At 44.4% G+C, this 16,016-nt stretch overlaps 1 protein-coding gene across 7 annotated transcripts in view; it reads right to left on the bottom strand.

Annotated features, from left to right (window-relative positions):
• Positions 1-7,549: 7,549 nt before the first annotated feature.
• sorcs1 (sortilin-related VPS10 domain containing receptor 1) overlaps positions 7,550-16,016 on the bottom strand; it is a 130,691-nt gene continuing 122,224 nt past the window's right edge. For 2 of the 7 annotated variants that reach the window (XM_076035219.1, XM_076035203.1), the window contains exons 23-28: positions 14,296-14,430; positions 12,605-12,704; positions 11,951-12,056; positions 10,161-10,318; positions 9,990-10,042; positions 7,550-9,302 (exon numbers count right to left, since the gene is read on the bottom strand). In XM_076035219.1, coding sequence (XP_075891334.1) covers positions 9,294-9,302; positions 9,990-10,042; positions 10,161-10,318; positions 11,951-12,056; positions 12,605-12,704; positions 14,296-14,430 — 561 coding nt within the window. In that variant the 3' untranslated portion in view covers positions 7,550-9,293. Of the gene's footprint in view, positions 9,303-9,989; positions 10,043-10,160; positions 10,319-11,950; positions 12,057-12,088; positions 12,351-12,604; positions 12,705-14,295; positions 14,431-16,016 lie in introns of those variants that run through there. The other 5 variants (XM_076035226.1, XM_076035210.1, XR_012927771.1 and 2 more) reach the window with 4 other exon arrangements.

The raw sequence follows: 16,016 nt of genomic DNA, 5'->3' as shown, positions 1-16,016 counted from the left end.
AGTGTCAACATACTTGAGTAATTATAGGTAATTTCAAGAACCGCCCCCGTTAGTGCATCCACAGAATTTATTTGATGGCATATGCAGATGCAGGTATATTCTGAAGAAGTAATTATGCAAAAAATAAAATAAATACATTTCAATTTAAAATGCAAGCAGCTTAAACCAAGCTCAAAACAGAAAGACTGCCTTTCCACCAACCAGGAAATATACACTTTAAGCTATAAATACCATCTCACCTGCACTATTCCAAAACAAAGTATAATCTATGCATGCACACACAGACACACTGGTTCTTTCAACTCACATTGCCTCATCCTTGATGGAATGTGTCTGAGCTTTCCCACAGTTTTCAGGAGAGTGATTATTAACATCCAGTAAATTTAATGAACAAAAGGAGTAAAACTGAACTGAACATGGATCAGTTTAACGCCGCTGGCATCTTAGTAAACCCAACATGTTTAACTGTTCAAATCTGTCTCTAGAAATCTTTACAAATGAAAGAGATAACGTGGTAATGTTACTACGGCAAAAAAAACAAAAAAAAAAAACAGATGTCTGGGCCAATAGCATTAAAACGTCTCATCTCCAGCTTCAGACGGGTTTGGGTTAAATGGATGCAAATGAGAAACGTTGAGGTCCATTTCACCATCTGTGCAAACATGGACGGACAAACTAAGAGGAAAGATCAGAGTCAGTGTTTCCACTTTGGTCTCAGATAAAAGATGAAACACCATGCTGAGATCACCACTTTGCTGCTGAACATGCAAGCCAACACTTGCTGACAAACGTTCGTAATTGCAAAGGTTTCCAACCTGAGCCTTCTGAAATGCCGGACTCCCAGATGCATTGTGACCACACACCATGCAAATGGCCCCAGCGCTAATGGCAGTTCAGCAGATCTGAACACACTGTTCAACAACTTAGAGCAGCCAAAGTCATCAAAAAAATCAAAGTGAGAACTGAGGTGTTGCCAGGAGAAAGTCATTCCAGCACTGACCTCAGCCATTTTCAACAAAACTTCCTCCTCCTCACAGAAATTCTTCTACTTCCAGTTTTGTCTCCTTGTCATAGAGTTGTGACGGCCTTGTCTACGATTGCCAGTTGTGAGCCAATCACGGAAAGAATCATTTCAAAGGACTCAGTACCAGCTGTGGCCACTATTTGTCAGGACGATCTCTGTGCTTAAATCTGGCTCCTTTTGGCATTTGGAGGTTGGAGGAGGATATACCAACCTAGATGTAAATACATAGCATAACCAGATGCGGGAAGGACAGACTGTACAACGGTCAAGCACTTTAAAATAAATAAGTAAAATAAATATGTAACTTGTACACATGGTTTTACTCTCAGCAGCTCAGAAGCACAGAGGGAAAGAACAGTTACATAACGCAGACGTCTCAGGTCAGATGGATAGTTTTCAATTGTCTCTTTCTATGTTGAGCTTTTCAGCCTATACAGTCATTTTTGCTTTTAAAAGGTTTGTGCAACCTTATAGGGTCCAGCTTTAGCGCAGAGGTTCAGCAGGTACAAACCCACAAATAAATCTATTTTTTTTTTCAACAAAATGTGTTGATTATAGTTTATTTACAGATACAGATTTTCACTATATTGAGGTTCATACCAGTCACTCTGATCGAAACAAGTTTTCGAGGTATTAATTGAATTACCTCGAAACAACATTAAATGTCACAGCTTAAATGGCTGATAAAACCACCCTTGGCATATACTGTCAAGAACTCCCATGGACATATTTGGACATGTAATTTATTTATTATCATTATTACTCGTGGTAATAGTGGCAGTAGTGGTAGGAATCTGGTCACTTTTTCAGGAATGTAACTTTTGAAGTAGAAAAGCCAGTGTTGGTCCACATCGGTTTAACATGTATCATTAGAATTGTAAACCTTTTCTTCTCACCATGTGGTTGCAGCCTTAGACATCTTCTAATCCACATTAGCATTTTGGGGCTTCAGAGATGGGTGATTTTGAGGATCCGTCGCTAAAAAGAATTGAAAAGAAAATGTTGGCAGAAATTAAAAAAAAAAAAATCTATATTGACTTTTTCAGCAGGTGGACCACCAATTCTCATATGCCATAGATTTGCCATTGAGCTCAGTTCACAACAGCTCCAACCTTTGATAATGAAATTATGGCAAAAGCTACACTCTGATATATCCAGGGATGAGCCCGGATGCTATTTCTGTGGGGTTTAGACAGTATGCGTAGGAAGAAGGGAGAGATGCAGATGATGGACTTGGGGAAAGTGATGGAAAGGATCAGTCTTGCATCAAATGGAGAAATCCATTGTATGCAGCCGGTGCCATCTGCACAGCTCACCGGTGGTCAACTTCATGCTGCAAGTATTGGAAGACAAGCGAGCAGACAGCTGCAAAGGCAGAGTTATGTAAAGCTTCAGCTGGGTCAAGTGGGTCCTGAAGATGTGCTCACAGCCGTTTCTATTTTTCCCCAAATTCCCGGCGGTGGCCCTGTTTACTCCTCCTCTACACTTTGTCTGAAAACCGACTGACTCTGATCTATAAATGTCTGAACCCTGTCAACCCTGTCAGTGGCTGGTGGATACAGGTAACCACCCTGAGATGTCGCACCACTGACAGTGGCCATGCACTTGTTATTCGTGGAGACAAGTCTGCAGTGTTTTTTTTCCTGATCAAATGACTTATAGGACCATAATGCAACAACTGTGTCAAGCAGCTTTAAAAGAAGGCGGGAAAAAAAACACCTGTTGGAGAGCAGACGGCTTGAGTGGGTCCCAATAAAGACACTCTGGGGAGGGAAAACAAAACCTGACATTTTGAAAAGACTCTTTGTCAATAGCTAAAATAACTGATACCAAAGTCAGTCTAAATACATTTACAGACACGTTTCATTTCAACAGACTGATGACATCATCTCTACTGATTCTATCTAACATGCTTTTCAACCTCATTCACCTGGCACACTGACAAGTCTTATGTTATTGCCATTTGCAGATCCTTAATCAGCCTATTATAGTCTTGCATACTCAGTTATCCAAAAGAGGTTTCAGTGCACGTTGTGACACCACAGAGGGCTGATAGCCAAGGCTGTATGGTAGCATAGCGCATCCGCTTTCTGAAAAGTTGGGCACCAAAGAAGGATGGACTTTTCTGTCCTTTGGACAAAGAGAGATATTGTTGCTGGGGGGGGGGGACCACTGGTACAGGTAAACCTCTATATAGCCCTCCACCTTGTTTTGAACCCAACTGTAACAGAAGAGGAACAGAAATGATTACCACTGCAGCCAAACCAACAGAATCCTCTTAATATCTACCTTCACATTAAGCCAACCTCCTTCACTCTAATCCTCACTAGTGCCGCCCTGCACTGGCAGAGGCTCCCATGAGGGCCGTTGGCCTGCACTGCCTTGACTTGTCAGCTCAGCCCGCCCCATTTTGGAATTGATCTCTTGGTAATACGCCCCGCTCCCCCATCCCACCTCCCAGGCTGTCTCAGCAGCGCCACCTCACCTCCGTAACGCGCCTCTGCCCGCTCAGTCCGGACCTCCCTCAACTCTGTGAGCAGCAGCAGGACCGTCAGCGGACATCGGTTATGACAGGACCCAAGGGCCTGTCTCTCCTCCGCTTTGTTCCGGACAATGGTGGCCCCTGGATACGTGAGTCACGAGTCAAGTGTGTCGAGTCTGTCCCAACACGGAAAAACACTCATCAACATCGGGGCAGGTCAGAAGATCCGTGCTCCCAGAATGCTTCGCTATGCACGTCTTGGCCTCTGTGCCCACTCATCATCATCATCATCATCATCATCATCATCACTGCAGCTCCGTCTGTGGCTATTTTTAGGTGCCACGTTGGTAAGTGCAAGAAGAGCCAGCTGTAATTAGTCCTCTCCTATTATGCACTATCACTCTTCGCACGGCATCATTATATTTCGCACTGAAAATTGCTCAGGTTATGTCCATGCCGAAATGAGCATTTTTATCTTTAATGAGCCTGCCTCACTTACTCATGCCTATTCATGAGACAAACTGGTCTAAACTGCTCTCAGCAGAGGAGAAAGAAAGAGAAAAAGAAAGAAGAGAGCAACCGAGTCACATGTTGCCAATGTTTCCGAAGTTCCCAAAAAATGAGTTTGCCCATTAATTATGGAGAGAGAAATGCTGGAAGGAAAAAAACAATAGTGCTAGGACACTTTAAAAGGAAGATTCAGACACAATGTAATTTTTGAAGCACCCGCTGTGCTTTCCTAAACTAATTAAAAGAAGCTGTTTTGGCATGAAAACTGATTTGCTTCGGGGCCACAGGAGGTGGAGTAAAGTATTAATGACCCACATTTTGGCCACGAAGCTGTTCAAGATAAATGATATGAATTTTTTCCAGAGTATTAAACAAATCCACAGGCTACTTATTGAAATAATGTAGCCACTGGAGAAGACTTTGTGGAACAACAACGTATTAACATGCATTAAAATCCCAAACAGAGCCGATCAGAGTCACATCTTCAACAAAGACTTTTACTCATAGATACTTTAATTAAAGTATCTATGAAAAAAAGGAATCGACTCCATGGAACCTGTTTTATTTTATTTGTTTGTTTTTTAATGAAGCGAAAGGGGTGACATTAAAATGAACTTTGAGTTGTTCTCCCTCCATGAAACACAAAACTTATATTGAAATGCATAAAGTTAGACTGTCTCATTCAAATGAAATCATCAGTTTTAATGTAAATACAGAATGCTGATTTAGGAAGATACAACCCGTCACTTCCACCTCACCTTAAAGGGATAGTTCAGCATTTTGGCAAATTATCCTAATGTCACAATATTCTTTCAAAACTCATCAAATCTAACAACTCAAAGGCGCTCTAGTGGACAGGTTGTGACCTGCACTTTGACTACACTGTCAAATAATGATGCAACATTATGAGAATGAGTTGTTTTGGAGGCAAATGCAAAGCTGACCCTACATTCCTGATGTGCCTGCTGGGCGGAGTGATTTCAAAATGATGTTTACTGCAGCTTCCGCCGTAACAACCATATTGACTGATGTCTGACTGGTTCAAATAAGAAACTAGTTTTGAGTGTTTGCTTCATGAGTCGTAATGTGACATAATTCTACATTATTATTTCATGGCATATTGAAGGTGCAGGTTGCAACTTGTCCACCAGAGTGTTTTGCAGTTGGAGTTTGGAAGAATTATGCTGTTTGGTGAATTTAACAAAGTGTTCAACAATCTCTTTAACATTAACACTTCTGTTATAATAATAATATGGACATTGGACTTACAAAAAAAAAAGAAAAAAATCAGCTGACTGCCAATGCACTGTGATGTAATGCAGACACAAAATCATGTTGAGTGGAATAAAACCATAATGTAACGTGTTTATTCCATGTGTGTTGAATGTTTTGGACAAAATACCAACACTTGTTTATTCTCGGTACTTTATAGATTGTATATTACTTCAGCAAATACGCATTTTATCTCTTTACAAACATTGTAAGAAAAGGAGAACACGGTTAACAGACTTTTGCCATTTAATAAATATGATTATAAATGCATAAAACAATTACACACAGCACAGTTGAGGTCAAACAAAAACACTGTAACACCTTACCGTCTGTTCTTATAGAAAAGCTGTACAGTAATAAAACTCTTTTTTTTATTGTTGTTATTATTATTATTTCTCTACAAAAATAATAATCTTGCTAATTCTGCGCAGGGGGAGGAAGAGATGGAGAGCACAAGAGAGGAAGAGCTCAGAGCTGGTCCACCACTGCTAGGAGGTCGGAGGTCACTTTGCGCTGGCACAACTCCCATGTCTGCTTGACCCGCCCCCCTGATCTTGAGTGGCCAATCGTGTCCTGCTTCTTGGGGTTAAGGTAAGATTTGATTATTCTGACTGCGGGGTCGCAAGCTGCCACACATCTCCTTTAAAAATCAAATCCAAAAACACCTTCCTCCTGTCTGGATGGGAACATATGCAATTTTAACCTTGGAGGTAGCGGACAGCGTATTCCATTGCCACATTACCATTCATGTCCCTCTTACACAATAATACAACCGCCTCGGTGTAAAATTACTCTAACACAGCGCCCGCGCAACAAGATAAATCACCGCGCAGCTCAGTGCAAACCCGCCTGAGACCGAACACTCTTGGCTGCAGTGGAAATGAAGATGGATGTGGATTTATTTCCAAAAATCATCTTAGCATTCGGCTCCGGAATGAACAATTTCAAACAGATTCATCGCACCTTATTGAGAAGAAAAATGTAAATGGCTCGATGTTGAAGTTGTTGTCGAAGTTGCTGCAGTGACCCCGTCCACCTTGTCTGGACGCCGAGCACCGCGGCGCTCGGAGAAGCTAATGAAGGATCAGCTTTATGCAAATAGACATGCTTGTGCTTGGGACCAATCGCTGAGAGCCGGACGAAGGAATGCAATGCATCTCGCTGATCCGGAGAGGGAACCGCTTTATTGCAACGTCATCACAACTGCTTGGACTCGACTCAGGGTCCGCAGAGCAGCACGGCTCGCAGGGTTCAGCCTCTGCTGATAGCGAGTCACCTCAGCTGCAAGGTGAAGGGAAGTCAAGAGGAGTGAGATAAAGTTCTGGCACCACAGCAGCCTCTTGCTGTCCTTTCTAAGAAAGTTTTTTTGTTTTTTTGTTGGTGTTGTGTTTTGCCTGTGAGGTAACAAGGCTTATATAAACCATCATACATATGTTATATACTAGTGATGTGTGATACCGCTGAATTTCATTCCGATTATTGACTGTATGTTTAAATGTACAGAGTCACCGTGACGTCAGCCTGGCGATTGGTTTCACGGTTAGCGGTTTCTTGAGTTTCTGATCCATTTTGAAACTGGAAGATTCCACATTTCAGACAAAAACTGAGCATCAGTGCTGGTTTGCTGAATATCTCTAACTAATGATTTAGCTCAACCAAATGTTCAACCAGTTTATAAAGGCATCAATTTAGGGCTATTTTCTTGTTGACAGCCAGTCATTTTTAGTCTTTTTGCAATCAACTGTGGCGGTTCCTGCTGGTCAAACGGTAGAATGCAGGTACTTCCGGATTGGCCTCCTTTTGGAAACCAGAGCCTCTGTCCATATTTTTTTTCAGTTAATGATTCTGAATGGATACCAGTGAAACCAAAGGTTGTATCATGGGTACCAATACTGATACCAATACTTTAAACCCTAAAACGTGTGATTGTAAGTATTGAGCTGGAGTATCGACCTGTACAGCACTGCTGTATAGATTTTTCTTGGTGACCCATGGGTAAGACGGAGCTGTGAGCCACCTCTAATAAACTTGACATTTCTAATCACTGTTTGTTCTTTGTCTGGTTTCTGTAACTTCTCAAAAAACAAGGTAAATCTGTCTTTCTGAAAACAGAGTCAGCTGATAGACAAACACCTTCAAGGCCCTCATTTTTATATTCTGAAAAGATTTGAATTGGATTTGGGATCAAAGTTCTAATTCTAACTAGCAATAAAGGCACCTGCCTGAGCTGGACTGAGATTTTGGTTGAAGTGACCGACAACAACAACTTAATGGTATACCCAGAGCAGACTATTGGAAAACAAAGAAAACAAAACTGTTTTCAGTCTTGCAGCTCAGCCTATTCTCATAAAAGCAAGACTCCAATGTCTGAGCCCTCTTTCACCTCGATCAATCTCACTTCTCCTGACAGACTGCAAGGGGCCGTTTGCATGCGTGCAATCCTAAAATGTTTTACCTATTTATCTATCCTTCTTGTGCTATTTCTCAGCAGGCTGTGGCAATGCTGAGCAGAGCTCGGCCGCGTTGCCAGTCCGACACCCTGCATGGTCCGTAAGACTAGACTGGTTTCACCTCAGGTGTTCCTTCCATCGTTCAACCCACTGTCGGAAGGATCATCCCGAACTCCTTCCATATTTCCACATCTCCACAAAGCTGATTACATCCCCCTCAACCGCGTGCGGATTTGAAAGGCATCAATCACGCACTTGCATCTGTCGGATTTTGCGCGGCGGGCGGAAGGCGCGACGCTCCTGCGAGCGTGCAGCCCGTCCTCGCAAGACGTCCGCGCTCTACTTCCCCCTGCACCCACGGCGCCATATAATGAGCCGGCGATGAAGACGGGTGCTGCCGGGAGGGCGTGCCAGGACATTACCCTGGATGTGTCGGCCACCTCAGCCGGCCTCCAGCTTGACTGGCCACATTAAGGATTCAGTGAGTCAACCTCTTGCTGTTCTAGCCAGCAGAAGCCTCCTAATGCCTCACAGCTCTTCCATCCATCAGTCTCTCTCTTCCTCTCTCTCTCTCTCCCTCTCTTCCGGTTCTCCCGCAAAGTGGCTCCGTTCGCGACTTTCCATCTGGGAATTGATCCTTCGTGTCAGGGTGCGGGCGTCGCCCCCTGGGGGTTTGACTGGGGGGTGACTCAGGGGTAGTTTTCCTTCAGGTCCGTAGATAGGCTGCACTCTCGCACCTTCGTCCACCGACTTGGTCTGATTCTGAAGCGCAGAACAACTGAAAAACCGTGACACAGATTGGAGCCGACAGGTTTAGCGCAAAGCTCGAATGAAGCCGTGAAATCAAAACCCTGTTGTCGTCAGATCGCAAATAAAAATCCTAAGGTTTGAGTACAAAAATCTATTGTGCCATAAATCTGCTTTGAGAGATACGATGGGCCAAAAGCTTTGAAGAACCCTACTCATGTTTTACATCAGCATGTCTGTTTAGTATGACATTTGTTATTAAAATACACAAACTTGTAACGTAGACATTCATGATTTACAAAGTAAATGTGTAATTCACTTCAATAACATACTTCATTAAAGTATATTCATATAAATAAATAACACTCTACTGCTGTTGGCTTCGCAGAACAGCTAACCAAAGTCCAAAGCAAAAACCAAAACATGTCGCTTGTTTTTTTTTTCTTTCTTCTTCTTTTTTTTTTGACCATCTGTACTTCATGCGGTCGCTCCCCCTAGAGTTTTGTGTCTGACCTGTATAAATAAACGCGCCTTTAAAAATGATTACTTTTCCGGACGTAGGTCGAAAGAAAACATTAAAAAGCTGTACACAGTTTCTTCTGGTTCGAACGGAGCACAGTATGTGACAGCAGGGTCCAACATGCACAGTCATAAAGCTCAAAACCATTGTGTCCCAAATGGTTTACAGAAAAGGGGCAAATTAAAACAAAAATACAAAAAAAAAAAAAGCCAGAGTCGAGATCCAGTCCAGGGTTTTAGACAATGTACGTGGGGAGTTCTGTGGAGAATTTCACATGTAGATGAGGTTTCATACATCCTGGAGGAAGAGAGAAAACAAGGAAAGAAGAATTATTAAATCTTCCCTAACAGGGAATGCTGTCAGAAAAGTAAACCATTTGAAAACTCATCTATGACCTTGAAATCTTTAAAAAAAAAAAAAAAAAGTCTTTAGTACGGATACATGTAATGTGGAGCATAGCTAATACCATCAGCACAGCTAACTGCTATCGATATCCATGTTGACTATATTGCCCTGTTAGTTAGTTTGGTGAATAATTTTGCCTTAAAACCCAAAATTTATGTTGTGATAACCAGGTCAGTCACTGTGAGTGTAGAAATCAACTGCTATTACCTGCTAATGCAGATTCAAAGCTTATATATTACCTACAGAAAACTCTTTCAAGAAAATATGTATGTGATGTTGATGTGTCAAATTTCAGTAAGCTGACATTCACTTATAGTGTAAGTTTTAACAAACACCTGCGTGGCCACATAGACATTCATTCTATAGGCTGGCGATGTGGCACTCAGACTCTGACTCTGAATGAATGACTGAAGACAGATGTTTCGACATGGAGAATGAAGGCTGATCTGATTGCAACATGGAAATGAGATGACTTGTTTGACGGAGCCCAGCTGAAGCCGCTGCGCTCCTTGTTGGCTGTCACCACTCTGAGATCTAAGACTGTAAAAGCACGACAGAAGAAGAACAGAGTGTTATTACACTGCTCTTTTCTAGCTCTCGTTCGTCCCTCCGCGGCCACGGCCTTTTCACTTCTGAGGAACAAAAAAAGGGGAACAGGATGAGTGGCGATGAGACATGCGATGGCGTGACAACAGAGGATGACGAGGCGGGCCGCACAACTGGATTCAGGTGAGGAGGGCATGTACTCACCGATGGGCCGTGAGTTGAACTCTGTGTCCAGAATCTCCAAAGAATGCACCAGGTCCCGCTGTGAGCCGGCCGAGGCCTCTGTTGGATTTGCTGGACTCTTCATTTCTTGTTCTTTTTCGTTCTGCATCTGCGCATAGACGTTGAGGCCTGGGATCTTCCTTGAGGAAAGATTCACAGTGAGGCGACGCACAGGCAAGGGGACAGAGAAAGAAAAGACTAGGCACTGATGATGGCCCAGATCAGTTTTAGAAGCTACGAGCGCTCAGAGCTTCTTCGAACGTCCTTGAGAAGCATGTGAGAGGAAAACGCGTTTCCCAGATTCCGTTTCCCATTGTTCTGAAAAACATCCTGCAAGATGCAAACCGCTGAGGTCACGTCAGCTGAAATTACTGCTGATAAACATCAACATGACTCAACCAAAGTGTTTGTAATTTTACACCCTACTTCCCTGCAGAGGGGTCCACGGTTGCTCAAAATCACACGACGAGCAGCAGGTCGATGGTGACTTGAAGCTGGGAAATCCACTGATGATTTGATCAACCGCTGCGTTCACCACCCCGTACCCCCCCCCCTCCCCCCCATCTCATCAGTTGCACTGGGTCAAGCATGTTGTTGGGTTAAGAGCACCTTAGCCATGACAAACGATCATGCTAAATTAAATATAAACAAATGATAGGTTCTTCCCGCCCTTGAATGGGCGCTTTAGCGCTAACTTGCAGTTAAACAGCCTTTTGAAAGCGCCTGTGAAAGTTCCACCCACTGCCTGCTTGTCTGGCACATCTCCCCGACCCCTCGTGCCCTTTTCCTTTGGAAGTGCACCTTGGCAGGAGACATAATTTAACATTTCAGAAAGGTCAGCTGCCTGCGTCTAAAGGGCTTAATATTGATAGCGGATGATGGCTGACTGACATCTCTTTTGCACAAAAAGGACCTGACAGAGGAACTTTGGTCAGAACCGCCTCAGATTGCAGATGAGAGCAAGGCTGTGCGATTCATCGATTTTAAAATCGAAATCGGAGTAATTAGTCAAGCCGATGTTAAAAAAGGAAAAACTTAAAATCGTTTTTCTTCTCACATGCTTCCGGGCTCTTATTTTAAAAAATTTAAAAGTTTTGCACTTTATTCATTCATCGTTGTTCAAGATGATAGAAAAAGCTTTCATTTTTAAAGTGATGTTTGGTGAAAGACAGTTCAGGTTGCCACTTTATCCACAGGGGATTCATTTGTGTTTGGTCCTTAAGTTTTCACTTTATTCCCAAATAATTAATTAAAAATATTTATAATATTCATCTTTGTTTCTGAAGAACCTGCTCATTTTCAAGCGGGATTTGGTGAAAGTGAGATTCTCACTTCATTAATCCCAAGGAATTCATCTTTGGTTGGTCAAGAAGACCGTAAATGTTGTCACTTTACAAAACCCAAGGAGGATTTACAGCATCTTTCAGTTGCCAATTCACTCCCAATAGGGAAAATTGTTTGCTATTTTTCTTTAAAAAAATTAAGATAAACTATTCACAATAATTTATTCCATTGTTTTATGTAGTTTTTACAAAGAAAAAAAAAATTGAAACTGAAATTGAAAATCGAGTTTTCAGAGAAAAAAGAATTGGGATTTTATTTTTGTCCAAAATCGGCCAACCCTTAGAGAGAATTAAAAACAATCTCCGCTGTTTGACAGACAGCTATCAACCCTCATGGTTTGCATACCGAGCCGTCGACACCTTTTACAACCCTCCCTTTGTCCGACTGTGACTGTGTGGACGCTGCATTTCGTAAATAAAACACTTTACCTCTTGAATTTGTAGATGACGAACACTGCTAAACCCGCAACCACGACCGACAGCAGCATGAGCATGGCGGAGCCACTGTGGTTCTCGCTGGTGTCCACCAGGGGCGCTGCAGAGATAGGGAGAGACGAGGGGGAGGGGTGGGGTTCTTTCAGCGGCAAACAAGTGGCAGGAGTTGTATTTTTTGTTTTTGTTTTGTAAAAGCCAGCTGAGTCATGCAGTCAAGCACTCAAACAGGATCACTGACACCTACGTGTGTCACAGATGAATCGTTTGGTATTCAGGAGGAGGACTTTGTCTTACTCTTTAGCTTATAAGCCCCATTAGGACAGTAGCAGCATCCCCAATAGGAAGAGGCACACATACTTGTAACGATGCTCACTCTCTGAATGTCCCTGTGTCGCTACATGGTGGGAGCCAATCAGACACAGAGTTGAGCTGATTAGTCGACCGGCGGGGCGGCAAGAGATGATGAAATCAAATGAATGGCTGTTTGTGAGAGTGTTTGTGTGTGTGTGTGCGTGCGTGTGTGCGCGCGCGCGCTACGGCTAGCTGTAGCGCGCAGCCGGCGTGCCGCCCGAGTGTGAGCCGCTAGCTTGCACATAGCGAGCGCTAAGCCGCCCCTGGTACACAACCCGAAGCTGCGGTTGGATTTACCTGCTGACAGGTGAGCGGCGTAGACGGTGACTTGGACCCCCGGCCGCAACGTGAACTGGACCATGTTCTGATTGAGGGCACCGAGCAAGACTTCAGAGAGCTGAGGGAGGGACACGGGACAGGTTTTGAGTTTCAAGTCACCTGCATCCACACACATGTTCATATATTCTGTTGAAGCTAATTCAGTTGTATTCATCAGATTCTTTCACCATCACACGCTGAAAAACTTCAGCACAACCTCACACTTTTCCTTGGCAACCATCTCAAATGCAAAGGCCTAAATGCAACTCAGGTCCCCCAACAAACTGAGGGCTTTCATGTTGTGTGTGTGTGTGTGTGTGTGTGTGTGTGTGTGTGTGTGTGTGTGTGTGTGTGTGTGTGGGACACTTTGTAAGGTTGTTGTCCTCAGTTGAACCCAGACTGGGCGGTGACCTCCTGCAGCAAGAGCCTCAAACGGTGTGTGATAAATCAGGCGGACCACCCCGACCCCAGCATCAACTCTGGAGAGCCACTCCTCATTTCCCAAAATGCTTCCTCCTCTGGCAACATGGTGCACGGGGATCTGCACTATTAAAAGCTCTTTTTAACCTTTGTGGATAATCTGAGGGTGACATTTTTAACTGATTTCCTGTCGAAAAAACAAAAAAAACAGCACAAAACAGACGCACGATACGTCCATTTAATCTGCGCCGGTGAAACTGGAACACGGAGCCCCAGAATCTGAAGATGCAGAGCAAAACAAAATCCGTAATTTTCTCCCTACAGATTTTTCATTTTCACCAGCGGAGGCCTAATTCATCTTATCTGCCTCATTTGCCAAATTAATTGTGATATGAGTAATTTCTGCGGTGCTCCGTCCTGCCCTTTATGTTCCTTAGCAGTTTAAATTTAGACTCCGCCGTGACTAATTTCGTTTTCCCGCTGTATACCAGGGTCACTAAATCTATTATACATTCTAATAAGCCGAGCACACTCTACACTTTTAACACGGCAGCCTTGAATGAAGATTTATCGCCGCCGTGTAGGCGAGCGGATCTCTTCCAGGCGATGGAGGTAACGGGTGCCTGGACGGAGGAGGGAAATCAAATTGATTCCGTCCTCGGGTTTCTTCCTCGCCGCTTCCTCTTGCGGTCGTTACTCGACGCGAGAGGCTCTCTGCTAATTCGACCCGTCACCGTTCACCTGTGTTTTCCAGGGCTGAGCGACTGCGACAGCTTCTCCGCTTGGCTTTTCTTTTCTTTTCTTTTCTTTTCTTTTTTTCTTTTCTTTTTTTAATACCCAGACACTCTGACCTCGGCATCCCACCGAGTCTGACTTGAGGGAGTTTTAAAGCCATTCCCCTTGATAACTCGTTAATGCTTGTCAGCCTTATTGATGAGTCTATTGCGGAGGCCCCCTCAGGCGTGCTCCGGAATTAGACCCGTGCGAAAGCCACGCTTCAGCGGAGCAACACTGACACCTGCTGGAGTGCGGCGGAACTTAAATCAGGGGCAGGCTGATTTTGCAGGAGCGCAATTATGTGGAGGTGCAGCCGGAGAAAGGAGGAGCAGCTGAGTCACAAAGAGAGGGGAAAGATGCGTTTATCGCATGCACAGGGTCACATTAAGGTGGGGATAACGAGGTGGGCTCGCTCAGCTCTGATGAGGAGCCGACAGACATGGCAGCAGCAGCAGCAGCAGCCGTCGCCTCACCTGGTCTAAATGAGCGGCGCTCTTCTCCGGCTTCCCCTCAGTCAGCCGCTTGTCTGGGAGGAGGAAGAACTCGGCTGTGGTGGGGAGACCTGGGAGGACGGTGACCAGGAGCTGCTCCTCCCGCACGCCCGTGGACTGAGGAAGGACAGGAGGCAAGTGAGAGGGCAGCTGTTAGAGGGAACAACACGCTCGTTGGTGGATAGATGGATGGATGGATGGATAGATAGATGGAAGGACCGACAGACAGGGAGACAGACAGATACTCAACATTTTTACCAAATTGGAGAAAATGGACAGTAGATCCTGTTTATTTGTATTTATTTATTTCATTAGTGATTTAGACAAATGAATTGAAGCATTTGGTAAAGGAATTAATTGACAGGCACCTTTTCTCGACTTTTAGCAACCATCATTGGCGGCTCCTGCTGGCCAAACAATAGAATGTAGGGAGTTTCGTGTTTAGTCAATTAGAGAGAGAGAGAGAGAGAGAGAGAGAGAGAGAGAGAGAGAGAGAGAGAGAGAGAGAGAGAGAGAGAGAGAGAGAGAGAGAGAGAGAGAGAGAGAGAGAGAGAGAGAGAGAGAGAGAGAGAGAGAGAGAGAGAGAGATGTTGAACACTCATCAGTTATTTGCAAGTTTTTATCGCCCTCTGAAGGTCGAGGGGTCTTGATGACCAGACCGCTTCTCATTGAGCTATTTTCTTTTAATCTTGCTAGTCAATTTTAGTGAGAACTGTTTTTTTTCTGTCACCACTGTTTTTTTTGTGACGCCTCACTCAGGAGTTGACGCCACCGCTTCTGAATCACCGACATGACATCTGTCAGGAGCCGTTAATGCTACAATGACTTCCACTGACCCTGACGGCGGGCAAAACAAAATCTCGACTTGTCACAGACATTTCACAACAGGGCTCCCTCGACGGCGGCGTGAAGGATGACGTGTGTCGTCTGCATTTTATTCCCCCCCCCAAAATGCTCCCATCCTGTTTTTAAGCAGCGCTCAGAATCGGCTTCAAAGCGTCACAGTCTGCAGCCGCCACACCGACTGGAGAGGCTGCTGGAGATCAGTCGGGCCAGGAAACACTCTCCTCTGCCGGGATGGAAATGCTGCAGGATTTCTGGCAGGAGGTCGAGAGCGTTTGAGTAAAACGAAGGACGACTGCTCGTTAGCAGGCAAATTAGCGGGCTTGCATACAAATCCAGGCTTATTAAAACGGAGCCGGGGCGGATGGATGAGCGACCGGAGCTGCCGTTGTTTTATCCAGACTCTCTGCAGAGTTCCTGCACTGAGGCTGGAGCAGCATGTTTTCAGCTATCATGTCAGATTTTCATCTCAAAGTCTCTCTCTCTCTCTCTGTCTCTGTCTCTCTCTGTCTCTCTCTCTCTCTCTGTCTCTCTCTGCTAGGAACTCTGCCACAGCCTGAAGTTGCCATGAAAGAATGACGCAAGTAACAAATAACAAAACAGACGTGTTCACTGAAGAATGAGGAGCCAGGGGTTTATTTTGGGCAACCATTTTTGATTTCTGATGGATCAAAAACAAAAAACTGCGAGAAACATGACGCAAGGGCCCCCCCCCCCCCCTCAAGTGAGAAGCCGTTGACTTTTTATCGAGGATGTCCTCGAACAAAAGGACTAATAAGCGAAAGCCGCTGCGCCCTGACGTGTGTCCAGGCGTCCACTGGTGACGCGGCGCTGACCCCGACACCAAACACCGGGCACAT

Source organism: Nelusetta ayraudi, unplaced genomic scaffold (assembly GCF_046127955.1).
Source record: "Nelusetta ayraudi isolate G7.1 ecotype Tasmania unplaced genomic scaffold, CSIRO-AGI_Nayr_v1 ptg000004l, whole genome shotgun sequence".
Lineage (NCBI taxonomy): Eukaryota > Metazoa > Chordata > Actinopteri > Tetraodontiformes > Monacanthidae > Nelusetta > Nelusetta ayraudi.
This window is presented reverse-complemented; position numbering and strand designations above follow the sequence as displayed.